This window comes from Papaver somniferum, chromosome 11 (genome assembly GCF_003573695.1).
Source record: "Papaver somniferum cultivar HN1 chromosome 11, ASM357369v1, whole genome shotgun sequence".
Lineage (NCBI taxonomy): Eukaryota > Viridiplantae > Streptophyta > Magnoliopsida > Ranunculales > Papaveraceae > Papaver > Papaver somniferum.
Genome location: NC_039368.1, coordinates 19,939,119 through 19,958,227, shown reverse-complemented (window position 1 = coordinate 19,958,227; position 19,109 = coordinate 19,939,119). Strand labels below are relative to the sequence as shown.

The window sequence follows — 19,109 nt, the reverse complement described above, 5'->3', positions numbered from 1 at the left end:
GTCTTTATCAAATACTAGAGAGATAACTTGGATGGTACCAAAGACCAATATCCAAGTGTCAATGAATTTAAATCAACAACCAAAAGATCAGATATTCTAATTGATTGAACCTAACGCATAACCTGTGATATTTCAATTATAAAGATAAACAATATAATGCAGAAATAGAAAATAACACAGACACCAGAATTTTGTTAACGAGGAAACCACAAATGCAGAAAAACCCCGGGACCTAGTCCAGATTGAACACACACACTGTATTAAGCCGCTAAAGACACTAGCCTACTTCAAACTAACTTTGGTCTGGACTGTAGTTGAACCCCAATAAATCTAACACTGATCTAAGGTACAGTTATGTTCCTACGTCTCTGATCCCAGCAGGATACTACGCACTTGATTCCCTTAGTTGATCTCACCCACAACTAAGAGTTGCTATGACCCAAAGTCGAAGACTTTAATAAACAAATCTGTATCACACAAAAAAGTCTATAGTAATAGATAAATTTGTCTCCCACAGAAATACCTACGATATTTGTTCCTTCTTTTGATAAATCAAGGTGAACAGGAACCAATTAATAAACCGTACTTATATTCCCGAAGAATAGCCTAGTATTATCAATCACCTCACAACAATCTTAATCGACGCAGCGAAAGAAGATGTTGTGGAATCACAAAAGATGAGACGAAGATGTTTGTGATTACTTTTATATCTTTCCTATCGGAGATATTAATCTCAATCCAATCTTTGCGATTGTACTCGTACGATAGCATATGCAAGATCAGATCACACAACTACGAGAAAGTAGTATCGGTCTGGCTTCACAATCCCAATAAAGTCTTTAAGTCATTAACCTGGTTTAGAAGAAGAAACCAAAGGTTAAAGGAGAATCGACTCTATCTATGCAACTAGTATCACACATATGGTGTGGGGATTAGGTTTCCCAGTTGCTAGAGTTCTCCGTTATATAGTCTTTCAAATTAGGGTTTGCAATCAATGTTAGCTTGGTAACAAAGCAAGATAAATCAAGATATATGTGATATAGGTTAAGAAACACAGTATGAGTGACAGGATCGATTAACTTTGGATGGAATTCTCGGTGTGATTCACAAGCCCAAAACAGAGTACGCGGACTGTAACACGAGCAAAAATATGTTTATGTTGTGCATGGAGAAGTTCTGCTAGCGTTAGACGAATTCTGAGGCGTGTATAAGCTGAATTGGAGCGTGCTACAATGAAGTTTACGTGTGAAATTCCAAAAATGGTAAGAAAATATTCTCTTCACTGCCCGAGTAATGAAGGATTATTTGGAGTTATAGCGATGGATTTCAGCGTGTTTTTGAGTATAAATATGCTCCTTGGGTTTACTAGAAAGGTTGGCAAGTGAGAGGGGATAGAATAGAGCAACACAGAGTTCAAGGGAATCGATAGAAAAACTTCTAGAGAAGAAAGTTTCTGCTGCTGCTGGAAGGGAAGAACGTGAAGAACACACTGACCAAGACAGTCGTTTATCAACAAAGACAACGACTGCCGGTTGTGGGTCGTAGTATTCTAAATACTACTGCACTTTAGGGATATCGTTCTTTGTAACGGTGTTTGCAACAGTTATAAATGTTGCAAACACCCGATTTTATCATTTTTCTCCATTTCATCTTTGTAAACATCTTTTGAGCAATGAATATCAATTTTGAGCAAGTTTACACAATGATGAGCTAAACCCATCCTCTGGGGAAACGGAGGAAACTATTCGGCCAATGAAAAGGGGTAATTTCTATTTTAATTATTTATGCAATTTATTATATTTAATTATTTGCCTTGAACAAAGAGTTTTTCCAAGGAATTTTATTAAATAGTTGTCATTTTAATAGATGGTATATGCTTGACTTAGATTTTTTGATATTCCATGCTTTTAACTTACATTTATTCTTTTATAAAATCCATTTTTGCAATAATTAAAACTATTTAAAAGGAAAAATTTGCATAATAATATTAGAAATATCATTTTAAATTGGTAGAACAAGTGGAATCCTTAGCCCCAGTTTCTCCAAAAATATTCCAATCACTTTGCTATTTTGCTTCACTTATAAAATTTATTTAAATCTAAAAAAAAATTATCTCCTTCACAAGTTCGAAAGAACCCCAGTTCTTACCACTATTCACAACAAATTTTGAAAATACATCAGAAAGCCATGTCTAGCTAGAGCCATGTTAGGGTTTAGATGGAAGCCAATTTAATTTTATAAACTCTATGATGATGTTTCTAATAATAATTCATTGACTAGTGATTTCTCTTCATATATGGCTTGGTATTTAATCATTCATGTGATTTTCTTGATTATTTATGCTTTTTAATTGATATTTCGTGCTTGGGTAAAGTGTTAGTTAATTGAAGACTAATTAATTATTTCCTAAACTTAGCCGTGATATTTTAGGAAAGGGGTTTCCTAAAACGGCTAGAATTCTTGGTAGCCAAGTTTGTAACCTATATAAATAGGTAATTAGGACTTGTGGAATTGTATTGTGTAGAAAACAATTAAGAGATCGGTGAGAGATTTCTTGTATAGCTTTTAGGGCTAAAGCTAGGGTTTCGTTGTGAGAGAATATTGGTGAGGAAAAAGAGACAAGGTTATCGTCTCGGGTAATTTTTGCGTTGTAACCAAGGGTTTGATGGGATTCACACGATGTTATAATCGTTTTTCTTCATAGTGGATTTGAGTTGGTGTGGCTCAAAGTGGACGTAAACAATATATACACGTTGTATGTTTTGGTCGAACCACTATTAATTTTGTGTTTCGTGAGTTGATTTATCTTTCTCGTATTTTCATAGTTGCTTGTGCTTGGTTTACTTATTATTCATCATAATATCTCAAGATCTGTTATTCCGCGGTTGTCAGTGATTCCCTAAGAAAATCCTGACAACTGGTATCAGAGCTCGGGTTAGAGCTTTAGGGTTTATCGTAGTACGATTGGAGTGGGAGTTATGGGTGACAATAACGAAAGTATGGTAGATAGGGTTAAAGTTTTTAATGGGAAGAACTTTGCGTTTTGAAAGTCTTGGATGGAAGATTACCTATATGAGAAAGACCTTGTTGATCTATTGGGTGGAGTTGCGAAAAAGGGAGCACGCAAAGACGATGAATGTACAACTCTAGATCGCAAATGTGTAGCCATGATCCGTAGATGTCTAACGGAGTAAGTCTACAATAACGTACAAGAGGAAACTAGTAAGAAGGATCTTATGAATAAACTTGAAAAGTTGTATCAAAAGTCATCAGCCTCGGGAGATTATGTTGTGTGAACAATTATTTAATCTGAAGATGCAAGAAGGCGAAGAGATTTCAGCACATCTTGGGAAGTTTAAATCGATTATTTCTCAGCTTTCAAAAGTTAGTATTACTTTTGATGATGAAGTTCAAGCTTTACGGTTGTTGTCTTCATTACCAAAGAGTTGGGAGACTGCAAGGACAACCATTAGCAATTCCACAAGGAGCGAGAAATTGAAGCTTGATGATGTGCAGCAAAGGTTGATCGCTGAAGAGGAAAGAAGAATAGAACAAGGTTATTGTTCTAGTACTTCAAGCTCGGCCTTAAGTTTGCAGGAAGAAGATAGAGGCAGGAGTTTAAACCGGAACAAGAAAAACAAATAAAGATGGAAGTCTAGAGGAAAGTCTAGGGCGAGATCTCAATACCGGCCTAGAGGTGTTGTTGAGTGTTGGGCGTGTAAGAAAGTAGGACACTACAAACGCGATTTTCCGGAAAACAAAGGTGATAATACTGGTGGAAACAAAGGTAATCAAGAATAGGTCAACGTAGTTGCAACTACGGAACCGGTGAAGTTACTTGTTGATAACAAGAAGGTGATTACGGAAGGTTTTCTACTACTCTCTGAGGACAAGCAAGATGAGTCTTGGATTATAGACTCGAGAGCTTCTTTCCATGCAACGAGTGATAAGAGTATTATGATCTCTTATAAAGAAGGATACTATGGCCAAGTATTCTTAGGTAACGGTAAAGCATGCGACATCATTGGTTTGGGTGATGTGATCTTGAAAGTCAATGATTCGACATGGAAATTGAAGGATGTATGACACGTTCCAAATTTGAAGAAGAACTTGGTGTCTGTGGGCCAAGTTTTTGATGATGAATGTGAAGTTGTGCTTACGAAACACAATTGGAAAGTGAAGAAAGGATCTATGGTATTAGCTCGTGGAGTTAGATTCGGTACTCTATACCGGACTTCAGATGGAACTACTTTTGCAATGGCTAGTAGTGGTGAAGACACTAACTTATGGCATAGAAGATTAGGGAATATGAGTGAGAAGAACATGAAGATCCTATGTTCTGGAGGATATCTACCTAAGGTGAAGTCTGTTGATATGAGATTTTGTGAAGACTGTGTTCTTGGAAAGCAAAAACGGGTTAGTTTCAGCAGAAGCGACAGAGCCTTGAGAAGTGAGAAACTTGATTTGGTTCACACGGATGTATGGGGACCAATTGATGTTGCATCTCACAGCGGGTTCCAATATTATGTCACCTTTATTGATGATCACTCAAGGAAGGTGTGGCTTTACTTCATGAAGAATAAGTTCGAGGTGTATGAATTGTTTAAGAAGTGGAAAGCTTTGGTTGAAACAGAAACTGTTCTGAAGTTGAAGTGTCTAAGGTCAAACAACGGTGGTGAGTATGAAAAAACAACATTCTTACAGTTATGTGTTACAAATGGAATTCGTTTGGAGAGGACAGTTCCAAGGACGCCACAGGAGAATGGAGTAGAAGAACGTATGAATTGGACGTTGAATGCATGTGTTAGGTGCATGAGGTTGCAGTCTGGTTTTCCCGAGACCTTATGGGCACATGCAACAGAAACGGCTGCTTATCTAATCAATAGGACACCTAGTAGTCCATTAGATATGAAAATACCATAGGAGGTTTGGACCGGCAAAAAGGTAAATCTTTCATATTTGAAAGTTTTTAGTTGCGTTGGTTATGTTCATCTTAGTCCCGGTGAGAGGTATAAGATAGGTTCTCAAGCAAAGAAGTATATATTTCTTGGTTACGGAAATGACGCTTTTGGGTATAAACTTTGAGACTACGAGGGTCACAAAGTTATTAGAAGTAGAGACTTCACTTTTAATGAAAATGAGTTGTACAAGGACAGAAATAAAACACAAGTTGAAGATGTCGGATCAAGCAACATCGATAAGGAGTTGTATATCTATATTGGTGATGTTTCTGGAAAAATTATGGTACAAGAAGGGCACGGTGTTGCTGATGGCAGAGAAGTACAAGGTGAAGAGACTTCTGCTGCAGTGGGAGTTACTTCTATAGTTCCACAAGAAGTACGAAGATCATAAAGAACTCCAAAACCAAATCCAAGGTATGCTCTGAATTATGTATTACTTACGGATGGAGGTGAACCTGGAGATATTAAAGAAGCACTAGCGGCTGATGATTCAGGCAAGTGGCAACTTGGTAAGGAAGATGAGATGAATTCACTTGAGGAGAATGGCACTTGGGTGTTAGTAAAATTACCAAGTGGTAAGAAGGCGTTGCATAACAAGTGGGTTTATCGGATGAAGTCTGAAGCAAATAGAGATATTCGCTACAAAGCGAGGTTGGTTGTGAAAGGTTTCTTGCAAAAACCTGGTGTTGATTACAACGAGATATTTTCTCCAGTTGTGAAGATGACTACTATACGAGTAGTGTTAAGTCTAGTGGCTTCTGAAGATCTATACCTTGAACAGTTGGATGTAAAGACAGCTTTTTTTCATGGTGACCTAAATGAAGAAATTTACATGAAGCAGCCAGAAGGATTCATAGTAAAAGGCAAGGAAGAGATGGTGTGCAAGCTAAAGAAGAGTTTGTATGGTTTTAAAAAATCCCCGAGACAGTGGTACAAGAAGTTTGATAACTTCATGCATAGAGGTGGTTACTCACGGTGTAATGCAGATCATTGTTGTTACTTCAAAAGGTGCGGTTCTGACTACATCATATTATTACTGTATGTGGATGATATGTTGATTGCCGGATCATCTCTACAAGAAGTTGAGAATTTGAAGAAAAAATTAGCAAGTGAGTTTGCTATGAAATATCTTGGTGAAGCAAAGCATATTCTTGGTATGAGGATCATAAGAGACATAGCTAAGGGCGTACTTATGATTAGTCAGGCTGAATATATTGAACGAGTGTTGAAAAGGTTCAATATGGAGAATGCTAAACCAATTATTTCTCCACTTGGAAGTCAAATTCGTCTTTCAAGTATGAAGTGTGCGAAGACAAATGAAGAAAAGGAGTACATGGATAACGTACCATATTCTTCGGCGATTGGGAGTCTAATGTATGCTATGGTGTGCACGAGACCGGATATTGCACATGCAGTGGGAGTAGTGAGTAGATATGCAAGCAACCCAGGTTAACAACATTGGGAAGCTGTGAAGTGGATTCTCAAGTATTTGAGAGGTAACACACTCGTACCATTGTGTTATGGAAAAGGTGGTTCTATCTTGAGGGGTTATGTGGATGCAGACTTCGAAGGTGATGTAGATAAAAGGCGAAGTACGACCGGTTATGTTTATACTATGGGGTCAGCTGCAGTGAGTTGGAACTCACGGTTACATAAGTTGGTAAAATTGTCTACTACGAAAGCGGAGTACGTAACAGTAACAGAAGCGAGCAAGGAGATGATTTGGTTACGTGGTTTGTTAGATGAGTTGGGAAAGGAACAACGAGATAGTGTTCTGTTTAGCGACAGTCAAAGCGCTATACATTTATCTAAGAACTCAGTCTATCATGTTAGGACGAAGCATATAGATATTCGTTATCATTTCATTCGGGATCTCTTAGAAGAAGGAGAGTTGAAGCTCGACAAGTTTCTTGGTTCGAAGAATCCGGCGGATATGTTTACCAAGGGAGTTACATCAGACAAGCTAAACCTATTCAAGGCTTTAGTTGGTCTCTCAGAATGAGGATCTGGCAGGGGAGCCACACTGGCGTGAAGATGTTTTAGCACCGTCAAATCCAAAGTTTAAGAAAAGGATAATTGAAGACAATAAATGAGTCTCAAAATGGGAGATTATTAGTTAATTGAAGACTAATTAATTATTTCCTAAAATTAGCCGTGATATTTTAGGAACGGGGTTTCCTAAAACGGCTAGAATTCTTGGTGTCCAAGTTTGTAACCTATATAAATAGACAGCTGATTCGAGTGGCTTAGATCTAATTTTAGAGTGCCCAGGAGATGTCAACATACTCACCGGTAACCCATCTTTGCACGAGGTTGATCGACCTACTCGAACTAGTACGCAGCGTCTCGAATCATTTGCCCAAAAGGGGCTGGCCGCTCGGCCGCAAAACCCTAAAAATCGCATCAACGGCAGTACACAACTGCCATAAATCGATCACGGCCATCCAACTTCGCTATCCTAGTTGGACGGTGTAGATTTATTTTTAGAAAACCAACAAAGTAGCACATCAATTGTTTTCAGCTACTTATTCGAAAGCGATGCTTTGCAAACTTCGATTATAAGCAATACTTTATAAATATTGGTTTCACAAATAATTTGGTATTTAACCGAAAAGCACCGTGTGCTGCTTTCAGCAAAGATTCCCACGACTCAACCCACTTACTCGAGACATCAAACATGTCACAAACTGGGGGATGCTCACTGGGGTATTGGTGTGGCGGTTTACAGCGTGCCGCGTGCAACGCGTCCATTACGAGAACGTGTTAGGAAATAACGGACGGTTAACAACAATGAGATAGTGGGTAAAAGTGTGACCAGTTTCCCCTCGTAGTGGAAACGTGGTGATCACCACTCTTTACACAATTCCACTCCTCCATTTGCCTAATCACCTCCACTTCCTACGAGATCAGAGTGTTCTCGAACATGACTTGTATAAATAGGTTTTTCAACCTATTCAAACGAAGAGGACAAGTGTTATCAACACAAGTATCCAAAAACCATTTTTATGATATAAGTCATAAAACAGTCACAATTTCATAATTCAACACCCTGATCTCAAACACCTTCTCCGCTTCCCTCCCTAAGATCAATCCTTCTCCTTTACCTTGTGACCGAATTGAATCTGGAACGACCATTTTTTGGTTTAGGCCAGAGTCTTACAGATTGATTTCTCGAACTCAAAATACTCTTGTGCAATACATTTGTTTAGGGTTTGAATTCGTTTCTCATCAACATACCCAAATTTACCAAAAACAGCAGAATCAGTTTTTGCCCTCAAGCAATAAGTCTTCAATTTGCGTATAGAATTCCGCTCCTTATATGTAAGTCTTCAACATGTATATATAAAATCTGCTCATCGTATGTTGCTTTACTTGGATATGAAATTTGCTCTTCCTTGTATTGTTGCTTGTAAACCTCAAACGTCTTCAAATTTACTTGTAGATTTTGATGTCGCTTCACTTGTTGATGATGATATTGTGTTTCTATGGACCTGTTATTGGCGAGAGAGATAATGTTTTTAACTGCGAACAAGAAGATTACAAGTGGTATGTAAGTTAGCAATTCGATGTCACCATCATGATTGATAAAATAACACTCAAGAGATCACAGTAGTGCTTCTATTGGTGCGAGGTTGGGTAGCTCACCATTCTACCCGGAATCAACGTACGGTGGCGCACAATCTAAAAGCACATATTTAGACACGTACAAAGAATTGAAGGTTGGTGCTGATAGGTTTGGAAATATACAATAAAATACTACAAGTGCACAACATCTAACTAGTAGATAATGGCAAATACAGGTCGTTCCCACGAGGAGTGTGAAAATACTATTACTAACTAATATCAAAAATAACTAATTAACAAGATGATGTTTTAACGATTTTTAGAGATTCAGAACAGAATGAAATAACAAATAAGCGTAACAATAAACAAAGTATGAGTGGGTTATTAGGGTCTTCGATTTCCACCAATTCAATCATATAAACTCTAATAATCTCTATGTTTTACTCAAGACAAATATCGAAATCAATATCATGTCTCGGAAGATGGTATATTAAATTCTAAAATACAATTTCTCCATTGTAATTTCCTTCACTTCATAGGTAGTGATTCTAAAGCATTACATATCAATCCTAAAGCATACCACGTCAAAGGACTTAATGTCAGGATTTTCTTAGGGAATCACTGACAACCTCGGAATAACGGATCTTGAGATATTATGATGAATAATAAGTAAACCAAGAACAAGAAACTATGAAAATATGAGAAAGATAAATCAACTCACAAGATACAAGATTTATAGTGGTTCGACCAATACATACAACGTGTATATATTGTCTACGTCCACTTTGAGCCGCACCAACTCAAATCCACTATGAAGAAAAACGATTACAATGTCGTGTGAATCCCAGCAAACACTTGGTTACAACGCAAAAATTACCCGAGACGATAACCTTGTCTCTTTTTCCTCACCAATATGCTCTCACAACGAAACCCTATCTTTAGCCCTAAAATCTATACAAGAAATCTCTCACCGATCTCTTAATCTTTTTCTACACAATACAATTCTACAAGGCCTAATTAGCTTATCAACACTCCCACACTTATATTTTGCTAGTCCTCGAGCAAAACAGAGATACTATGCAATTGATTTTTTTTTTATTCTAAGAAAAGTGAAAACCTGCAAAAATATGGATAATTACCCACTCCCCGACACTTAAACATTATGTTGTCCTCAATGTAATTGAGTCATCCAACGTAAAAATTAAGATGTGAAATACAAAAATAAACAATAAAAATAAGAGATAGAGTAGAGGGAACAAATATGATGGGTTGGCTCCCATGAAGCGAAATGTATTTGTTTCCCTACTTTCCAATAGCATGTAGTCTCAAACAAGGTGAGGTTGGTACCCCAAAGTAGACATCCAATCATATATAGAGTCTAAAAAGTTGAGGATCATCCCAACTAATCCGGTCAGCTAAAGATATGTCCTTGTGAACACTATAAACCTCCAAAACGGTATGTAAATTCATTCTCTATCGAAAACTGTAAGTGATATACAAATAATGCATAGATGGGATAAGTAAATCATTCCCATACGCAACAAATTCATATTATTTGGCAGTTTTTATTGGCGGAACACGCTCTAAATCAAGTTCTAAATCAGCTGAAATAATTTCCGCGGAACAAGAGCTCAATGGAGCAATAATATCACGACTCATAGACCCATTATTATCTAAAACAGTTTCATTATTGATATCATCAAGACAAAAAAATTCAGAACTTAATGGCTTAAGGGTCAAGGTCGGATCTTTCTCGACTGATGGAATTAGTCGAGACTCGGACAAAACTAGAGGTTCTAATTTGGGGTTCCATTTATTAGTGTCTAGCAACGGTGCGGAGTCTAACAAGGCATTGACTTCACGAATAACACTATCATCATCAAAATCAAATCCAAAATGAGCTAAGCAAACCTCTAATGGATCTTCCAAGTGGCTCTTGCAAAAGCTTGCCGAGTACATACTTGCTTTTCTCCCGCAGCACTTCGGACTAAGGTACCTAAAAAAAATCAAGCAAACTGCATAAAAAGACTAAAAGAAATTTAAAAGAAAAATAAAAATAAATTATGTACAAAAACTAAAAATAAACTATATACAATGATATCAACAAAAGAGTATTTTGCAACCACTCCCCGGCAGCGGCGCCAAAAACTTGATAGGCTCGGAAACCTACAATACTATACTGCAAGTGCACATCGTCTAACTAGTAGACAATAGAAAGTACAGGTCGTTCCCACGAGGAGTGTGAAATACTCTACCAACTAATACTAAAAATTAAATAATCAACAAGATAATTTTTTAAGGATTTTTAGAAATTCGGAACAAAATGAAATGATAAATAATTTAAAGATAAACAAAATGAGTGTGGGTTATTAGGGTTTTCGGTTTCCACCAATTAATTATGCAAATTCTAATATTCGTTAAAAATAAATTCCATGCATTTTCAAATATTGTTTCTCCGCTATAGTTTTCTTCGCTTCATGGATAGCGATTCTAAAGCATTACCTATCAATCCTAAAGCATATGACGTCAAGGGATTTAATCAAAGCACGCTATATCAATTGAAAAGCATAAATAATCAAGAAATCACATGAACAATAAAATACCAAGATATCATTATTGAGCATATAAATATAGAGTTTACACAAATTATTGGTTTCTACCTAAACCCTAACATAACACTAGCTAGAAACGGCTTTCTCAAAAGCCATAAACATATTAAAATTAAACTCTAGCTAAAAAAATGAAGAATCGAGAACTAAACTTCAAAACCCTTCCTTTGTTGCGGCACTGTGGCCGGGTGCCTCTCCTCTCAAATATTCGACATCCTTCTTATACACCTTCCCTTTATTTTATTTCATTAAACAAAGTATCAAAATAAATTATTCTACGAAATACTTGCACACAAGTTTATGTCGTCATCAGTATCTTTCCCCAAATAGTATTGCCACCTCGTTCTTCCAATGAAATAATAAACTCTCCTTATTTCCAAAATCTCCCAAATGAAGAAAGAATTATTTTATTTCCAAAATAATCTCACGTGTAAATATTCCTCAATTAATTCTTCACATGGAAAATAAATTATCTTTCCCGGTGGAATATATTTGTAATAAAGTAAGAAAGATAAAATACTTATCATTTTCAGTTTGCATGTGTCAACCCCATTTTGATTTCAATTCCTTTGTTGCGTTTGTACCTCGCCTATGAAACAATTTTATGCCGCTGATATATATGGAGATACCAGGCCAACCTTATTTCATCATTGTGATTGCTGATATATGGAAATACCAGGCCAACCCGGCTGATGATGCATGGAAATACCAGGCCAGCATAATAAGTGTTGTTGATATATAGAAATACCAGGCAGCATAATTGATCATTGTGGTTGCTGATACATGGAAATACCATGCCAACCACATTTCATCATTGTGGTTGCTGATATATGGAAGTACCAGGCCAACCACATTTTTCCATTTTCGTCGCAAACACCATTAAGTCTCACATTTTGTTGTTTATTCATTGGATGATCGAATTCACTTGTACTTTCTAAAAAAGCACTAAAATATTATTAGTAACTAAAATATTGTATCATAGCTAATATAAATATCGGTATAAAATTTAGCATATACATGCTTATCACACTGACACAACAATTTCAGATCGGATTATTCACCATTAGAACACTACCAACACGAGCTCCTGGAAATTCAATAGCTTCAACTGCAACTCAATATAATCACTACTTCTATACATACATCTAGCTGTCATCACCAGACTATACTTGCACCAGCCTAGCACAACCTGCGCCACCTGATCAGCTGAACTAAAACCAATCCCCTATACAACTTCAAGCCAAAAACACAACCACAGAATTGTAAGCTTATTTTAATCTCAAACCTACTTTCTAACACATCACCATCCCCTGTAACTCAATATACAACCTTAACTTCTCAAGTCAGAAATCTTATAATTCAAAACCACTAACTAACAGCTTCACCTGCCACCTGAACTTCACCAGCAATTGTTCACTTGATTACCTTGTTATTCTTCCAATTTCAGATCACCATTCAAAATCCTAATTTTCTCTGAACTTCAGAAACCTAATATCCATTCTCAATGTAACAAAACCCTAATTTTAAATCAACAATTAATCTTCCTTCCAGTACCAATTAGATGATTCCTAATTAAAAGAAACTAAAAGTTTAATTTCTAGTTAAAATCCTAATTCCTTGAAATCAAAAATTGAACTTCATACAACAACTCTACCAAATTGAAGATAAACCCATCTAATAATCTATTGAATCATAACAAAATCACAAAACAATTTCAAAGAAATCAAAACCCTAAATTTAATCACTGATTTACCTTTTATGTGAAGTATGAATCATCTATCCTAATCAACTCCACCATCAACAGACTCTACATGATCTATCTCTGCATACCACGATCACTTAAACACTAATTTGTTCCTCAAATCATCGCCCGGCTGAAGAACAGAAAAACATGAAAGAGAAAGAAAAGGAAGAAAGAATAAGAAGAAATGAATTCTTCTCGAGCAGTCTGGTTATAAGGCCGACGGAAATTACTAAGGCACCCAACAACCTGGAAGGCTGCAAAGTCGGTGAAATCACAAAATGACTAATTTACCCTTCATACTTATACGATGATATCTTCTTCGTCCGGTATCCGATTGACGCGTTCAAGTAGTTCTTTCCATGTAACTTTTCGAGATCTATTCGATGATACTAATTTTGTATCTATATAGTTGTTAGATTAAATTATATTAATTAACGTTCGTGTTAATCTAATCGATTCATTAGCGGCTAAATCGTGTCTTGACTGGTCTAATAGCGTTGACGAGCTTGAGGGTCCTTACACAAGTTATCCTGTGTACATAAAGTTTTGTTTGCTTGTTTACTTTATGAGTGGAAACTAGTCCCACTGTTTTAAAAGGGCGCCTTACATTTTTGAAACGACAAATTTAGTTTTGGATTATTTTTAGAATACTCTAATTTCGTTTGGATAATTATTAAAAGGTTGTTGACGTCAATAGTCAGTTTGGCAATAATATAAGAATAGTCATAGAAATATGTCAAGTGTATTTTCAAGTGTGGAAGTGTCATTCAACTCTACAAAATGGATGAAATTCCCAAAATTTAAAGCGACATACGACTACCACTTCCTAATATACTAATATGTACGCTTTACAAAACTGTCGTTTATGAAATTTACCCCATTAAGATAAATGTCTTGCTCCGTTCAAACTTCAGGTACCTTTATGGCTTTACCGTACCTATCATTATTGTAATTGAGTATTACATGTGTATTAACTTCTCGTGCCATTCATCCCGATCCCGGTACGTATATCTTTTTGTGAATACTTCTCTTGGCTTTGGATCTCTAGGTATATGCTCCGATGAATATAGCTGCAACAAATTATTGGCTAGTTGTCTATCTTCATGTGACTCATCATTAATTTGTCGCAACGCCTGCACGAACATTGCTTGTTGTTCTTCAAATCAATCCGTATGAATAGGCACCTCTTTACCAAAAGAATTCATTAATTTGAAACTAAAAATTGAACCGTAAATTAAGGTATAAAAAGATAGGATGATAGAATTAACGAAAAAACGAGATGTGATTAAATTAAGTTGAAGGGAGTGAATTTAAAGGGAGACGTGGACGAAAATAAGCATTATATCGTTATAACGCACGCCGAACGGTCGGCACTCGACAGCTTAACCATTTTCCATAATAACGCCGCCAGTTTCTCAGGTTGGCATGGCAAATAGGTGGGTTAGCCACCCATAGGAACCGCCTTAGATGGGTATAGTAGATAGTTAGGTACCAACATTATGGAGTAGCTATGTCCTCACCATACGAATGTAGACATCTTAATCACACACATGCATCAAGTTAATGGGAATCAAATACACGACGTGTCAGAATGTGAGCAAGTATAAAGTCGGTGTCATAGATTTAAATTCTAAATCCAGCGTAGATATTAAGCACTTATTTTATTGTTAATAAATTAAAAAGCCACCATATTTGGAGATTAGCCTATAAAACTGAACCGATTCATTCCTTTGTAACCTCTCTTTCTCCTCTCGTGGCAACGAAAGCAAAGGGAAAGGAACAAATCTTTTTCATTGTGCGTCTTCGGTTCGGGTCGTGGTGGTGAATCTGCTTCTTCTTAGCCCACTTGTTCCTTCAATCAATAATTCATTTTGCAGATTCATAAGCCACTCCTAGAATCGAATTCCAATCCTAATTTTCTCTAACTGGTATAATCTTTCATCGATTAGGTCTAGGATTTTGATTAGGGTATGAGGAAATTATTGTTTTTTTTGTTTTTGTTTTTTTTTTAAAGTTCTAGGAGATTATGCACTGTTCCAATTGAGATCTGGTGTCAGAATTTGTGTTTCTTAGAGTTGAATTTATTATTGTCTTCTCAGTGTATTATGTTGAGCTGGAGTTTATGGAATTTTTAGTTTTCTTTGATTCTAATTTAAGTTCTTTTGTTGTTGTTGTTGAAGCAGTTGCTTACCATGGCATCCAAGAGAATCTTGAAGGAACTCAAGGACCTGCAAAAGGATCCACCAACATCATGCAGTGCAGGTGTGTGAATCATATAATCGATTTTCTGGGGTTTGTTCTTTTCGTCATCCATATGTATCAACTCAGTGTAGTTAGATGAGTTTAATCAATCCCTAATTAGAATCGTGTAGTTTATATGAGTTTGTTTCAGTAGTGATTGTAAGGTATCTGTTAACTAAATTAAGGTTCTTGGCAAAATCTCTAAAATCTAAATTATTGTTTTTTGCTATATTATCAATTGCTTGTGGTGAGATCCCCTTACCTTGTATGGATCTTGTGTGATCACACGCAGTGGTTGTTTGTGACTTGCTTTCCTATCATCTGGATATGATGTTTTGTTTGGTACATAGTAACATAAGCTAATATTTGTATCTTTTATACAAATATTTCAGAACTTCCTTTTGTACAAATATTTCCTATCATCTTGTGTGATCACACACATAGTGGTTGTTTGCTCACTGAAGCTAACAAGTTTAAGATTGATCTGACATAGAAAACAACATGACCTGAGCTGCACGTATGCCAAGTTATTTTGAGTTTTATTGAATTGTAACTATCATATAACCTCTTGAGGTGTTTGTAGTGGTAAACCAACGGGGGTGCTCATTTTTTCTTTATTTCTTTTATTAGTACGCAGTTAAAAATGCGTAGTCTTTAGTGTTATCTTTCTTCTATTGGTTACTGATCGCTTACGATTAATAGGTCCTGTGGCTGAAGATATGTTCCACTGGCAAGCAACAATAATGGGACCTCCTGATAGCCCGTATGCAGGAGGCGTGTTCCTAGTGACGATTCATTTTCCTCCTGATTATCCTTTCAAGCCACCTAAGGTATTTGCGGCTTCTCTCATCTCTCTTCATCTACTATTGGGGAATTGAGTTTCGTCTCTGAAGGGTTACCATGGGGAACTCCAGATGACGTAAACCTGCCTTGCAAATTTCTAATAGCTGCTTGCAATAGTGCTTTGTTTTTTGTGTGTACCCTTTTTACTTTAGCTACTGTAGGTTGTCCCTTTTTCATGTCGAGTGTGTCAGGTTTACCCTAGAGTAGGCATCCATTGCTTTAACTGCGAGGATGTTTTCGTATTTTACCATGAGTTCGAAAATTGTATCCGGAAGGAGTATGGTAAGCTGGATATTTACATTCTATGAGGGTGGCTTGGCAAAATTTGTGGTTTATTGTTTAGAAAAACAATGCTACTGTCACCATTATGTATAAATCTACGGAGCAAGGTAATGCTTACAAGTTTGTTATGTTATTTCCAAAAACAGATGCTGCATCTGTATAATGTGTATCAGAATAGCTGATGTAGATTTACCCTAGAGTTGACATCCATTGTTTTAACTGCGAGGATGTTTTAATGTTTTAAATTGCATCTGGAAGCTGGATATGGTTTACCATTACTATAAAGAGGTAGGATCCGTTGACATGGTTATATTGACATAATCCGTTGACATGGTTATATTGACATAATCCGTTGACATGGTTATAGTTTTTTTTACTGAGCCCAAACGACAAGGAATTTGAAGCTAATTTTTTGGTGAGATGTTCTTCTTATAAGTCTCTACATTCCAACCAAAAATGAGAGCATTCCGAGATGTATAAAACCGCCATCTACGATTTTGAATATTAACCGTTGAAGATTAACGGTTGAAATTAAAATTTGTGGATGATGAAGTTTCGTATTTCGGAATACTCCAAAAAATTAATTTCAAATTCATTGCCGGTTGAGCGCAGTAGAAAAAATGGCGCTAAAATGTGAAGATTATGTCAATATAACCATGTCAACGGATCCCACCCCTACTATAAATAGGGCAACTTTATATATAAATTTGTGGTTTATTGTTTATGAAAAACAATGCAACTGTCACCATTAGATATAAATTTACAGAGCAAGGCTGATGCTTACAAGTTATGGTATTTCCATGAACCAATGCTGCATTTATATAATGTGTATCCGAATAGCTGATGAGATTTACAAGAACAAAACCCCAACATCCTTTTGTGAAATCCCTTGTATTTAGATTAATCTCTAGTTAAACTTTATATTTTTGTTTATGTAATTGATCTTTGTTAGATACTGTTATGTGTCAACAATGTATCGTTGTAATTGCTTACGTGGGTACAGATCAGCTTGAAGACCCATAAGCAATTAAAATGACTTTGCTACACTTCCACCAACCCCTTCCACCACTAAGTGGCAACATTTAGCCCCTAGATTTATTAATTTTGATCCTCATGGAAAAACGGTTCCATTATTAAGGAATTTGGACAATACCTACATGACACGTAGGTGGTGGAAATACTTCCCATTATGTGCCAGCTTATATATATTTTGTATATTAGATCTGCATCTTTTCAAAGGTCAAACTCTATGCTGCACAGTGAGCCAATGCCTCGGTCGGACATACTTCTTGTCCCTCTTTAACCCTAGTACTCAGCGTTCACTTTTTTTTTGTTGCGCGCTTGGCAACTTCACCTCATATATGGGTTTATAATTCTCTTGATTTGATTGTATGGTTATTGTTATATTACTTAGTGTAGTAATTTCTATGTTCTCTGTGCTCTGTTCTTATATCTTGGGGTCATGTTCTTTATTTGGTATTTCAGGTTGCATTTAGGACGAAAGTCTTTCACCCGAATATCAACAGCAATGGAAGTATTTGCCTAGACATCCTAAAAGAACAATGGAGCCCTGCTCTTACCATCTCTAAGGTTTGCTTCAAATTTCATTTCCTGCCTTTTTCTTCTACCTCTCCCTCCATAATTTTCCTTCCCACTTTTGTACTGTCATGGGGGACATATTTTCTGATTTGCGTTCTTCCATGAATCTTCCCTATCATCACTGCTAGTGTTTACCAAAGACATCTTACTTGCTATTATTATTAACTGCTTTGTGTTAGCTTACACTGTTCGCTTTTGCTTTCCCCTCATCTACTGGCCCTATCCCAAAAGAAATAATTTTTTTAATACATGTGATATGCCTTTGTTTCTCAAATATTTTGCCACTATATACTTTTACAAACTCGAGTCAGGTTTAGTGGAGCCGGCACACCGAGGTCTTTTGACTGTCAGTTCCATTGTCATTTAATCATCTCTTACACCGAACTAATCTTGTTACTATCTGAAAATCCAGGTACTGCTTTCAATCTGCTCCCTGCTGACAGACCCAAACCCTGATGATCCACTTGTGCCTGAGATTGCACACATGTACAAATCAGACAGGAGCAAGTACGAGACAACTGCTCGTAGCTGGACGCAGAAGTACGCAATGGGTTGATGAGTGATATTAAATAAGATTTGGAAAGAGTTAGATAAGATAATCTACACTATTTTAAATTTGGCTGTGTTTGTGGCTCTTATACGGCTGAATATTAGTCGTGATGTGCTTGTTAACGTTACTCTTCCCTTATTAATCCTCAGCAATAACTAAATGAAATTTCCTTCATTCTGTTCCTCTACATTAACCATCATCATATGCTCCTCCCTTGATTCCCTTGTCATTCTTCTCTTCTTTTGTTTCTCGACTGAACTGTTATGTTGCTTTGGTTCTCTATTACATAGCTGATGAAGGTCTGAATGAAACAAGAAGATAAACTGTCGGTAGTCTTTTACCTCTGTGTAATTCCTTTATTATGGTTATCCAAAGTTTTTATTTCATGATTATGTTGGGAAATAATTGGAGGAAAGAAATACTAGAGTTGAGAAGCCAACCAGATGTGGAAAAATTGAATTTGAACGTGTACTTGGGGTCTTCGTTGCTCAGAGTGCATGTGCTGAAAACGTACATAAATACAGAGATGTCCTTTGACATGTGGAGGTCCCATCATTGAGAAGAAAAATCAAAAGAAGATGAATGCTGGAAAAATCAAAAGAAGATGAATGCTGCTTTGGTTCGTGGAAGTGGGAGCGTAGTAGGTTATGGTCTTTGACACTGTGCTCTACTACTATACGAGTTTGGATTTTCTTAGTTGGTGGGTATCAGTCACA

The 19,109-nt window shown here is 36.5% G+C and overlaps 1 protein-coding gene across 2 annotated transcripts; it reads left to right on the top strand.

The window, feature by feature from the left end:
• Positions 1-14,562: 14,562 nt before the first annotated feature.
• Positions 14,563-18,580, top strand: LOC113321354 (ubiquitin-conjugating enzyme E2-17 kDa-like). Of its 2 annotated transcripts, none has more exons than XM_026569252.1 (5): positions 14,563-14,806; positions 15,062-15,140; positions 15,822-15,949; positions 17,730-17,834; positions 18,256-18,580. In XM_026569252.1, the coding sequence occupies exons 2-5, from the start codon at positions 15,071-15,073 to the stop codon at positions 18,397-18,399; spliced, it is 447 nt and encodes a 148-aa protein (XP_026425037.1). In that variant the 5' UTR covers positions 14,563-14,806; positions 15,062-15,070; the 3' UTR covers positions 18,400-18,580. The 2 variants fall into 2 exon arrangements, with proteins under 2 accessions (XP_026425037.1, XP_026425038.1); XM_026569253.1 differs by having other exon boundaries at positions 14,592-14,846.
• Positions 18,581-19,109: the final 529 nt, after the last annotated feature.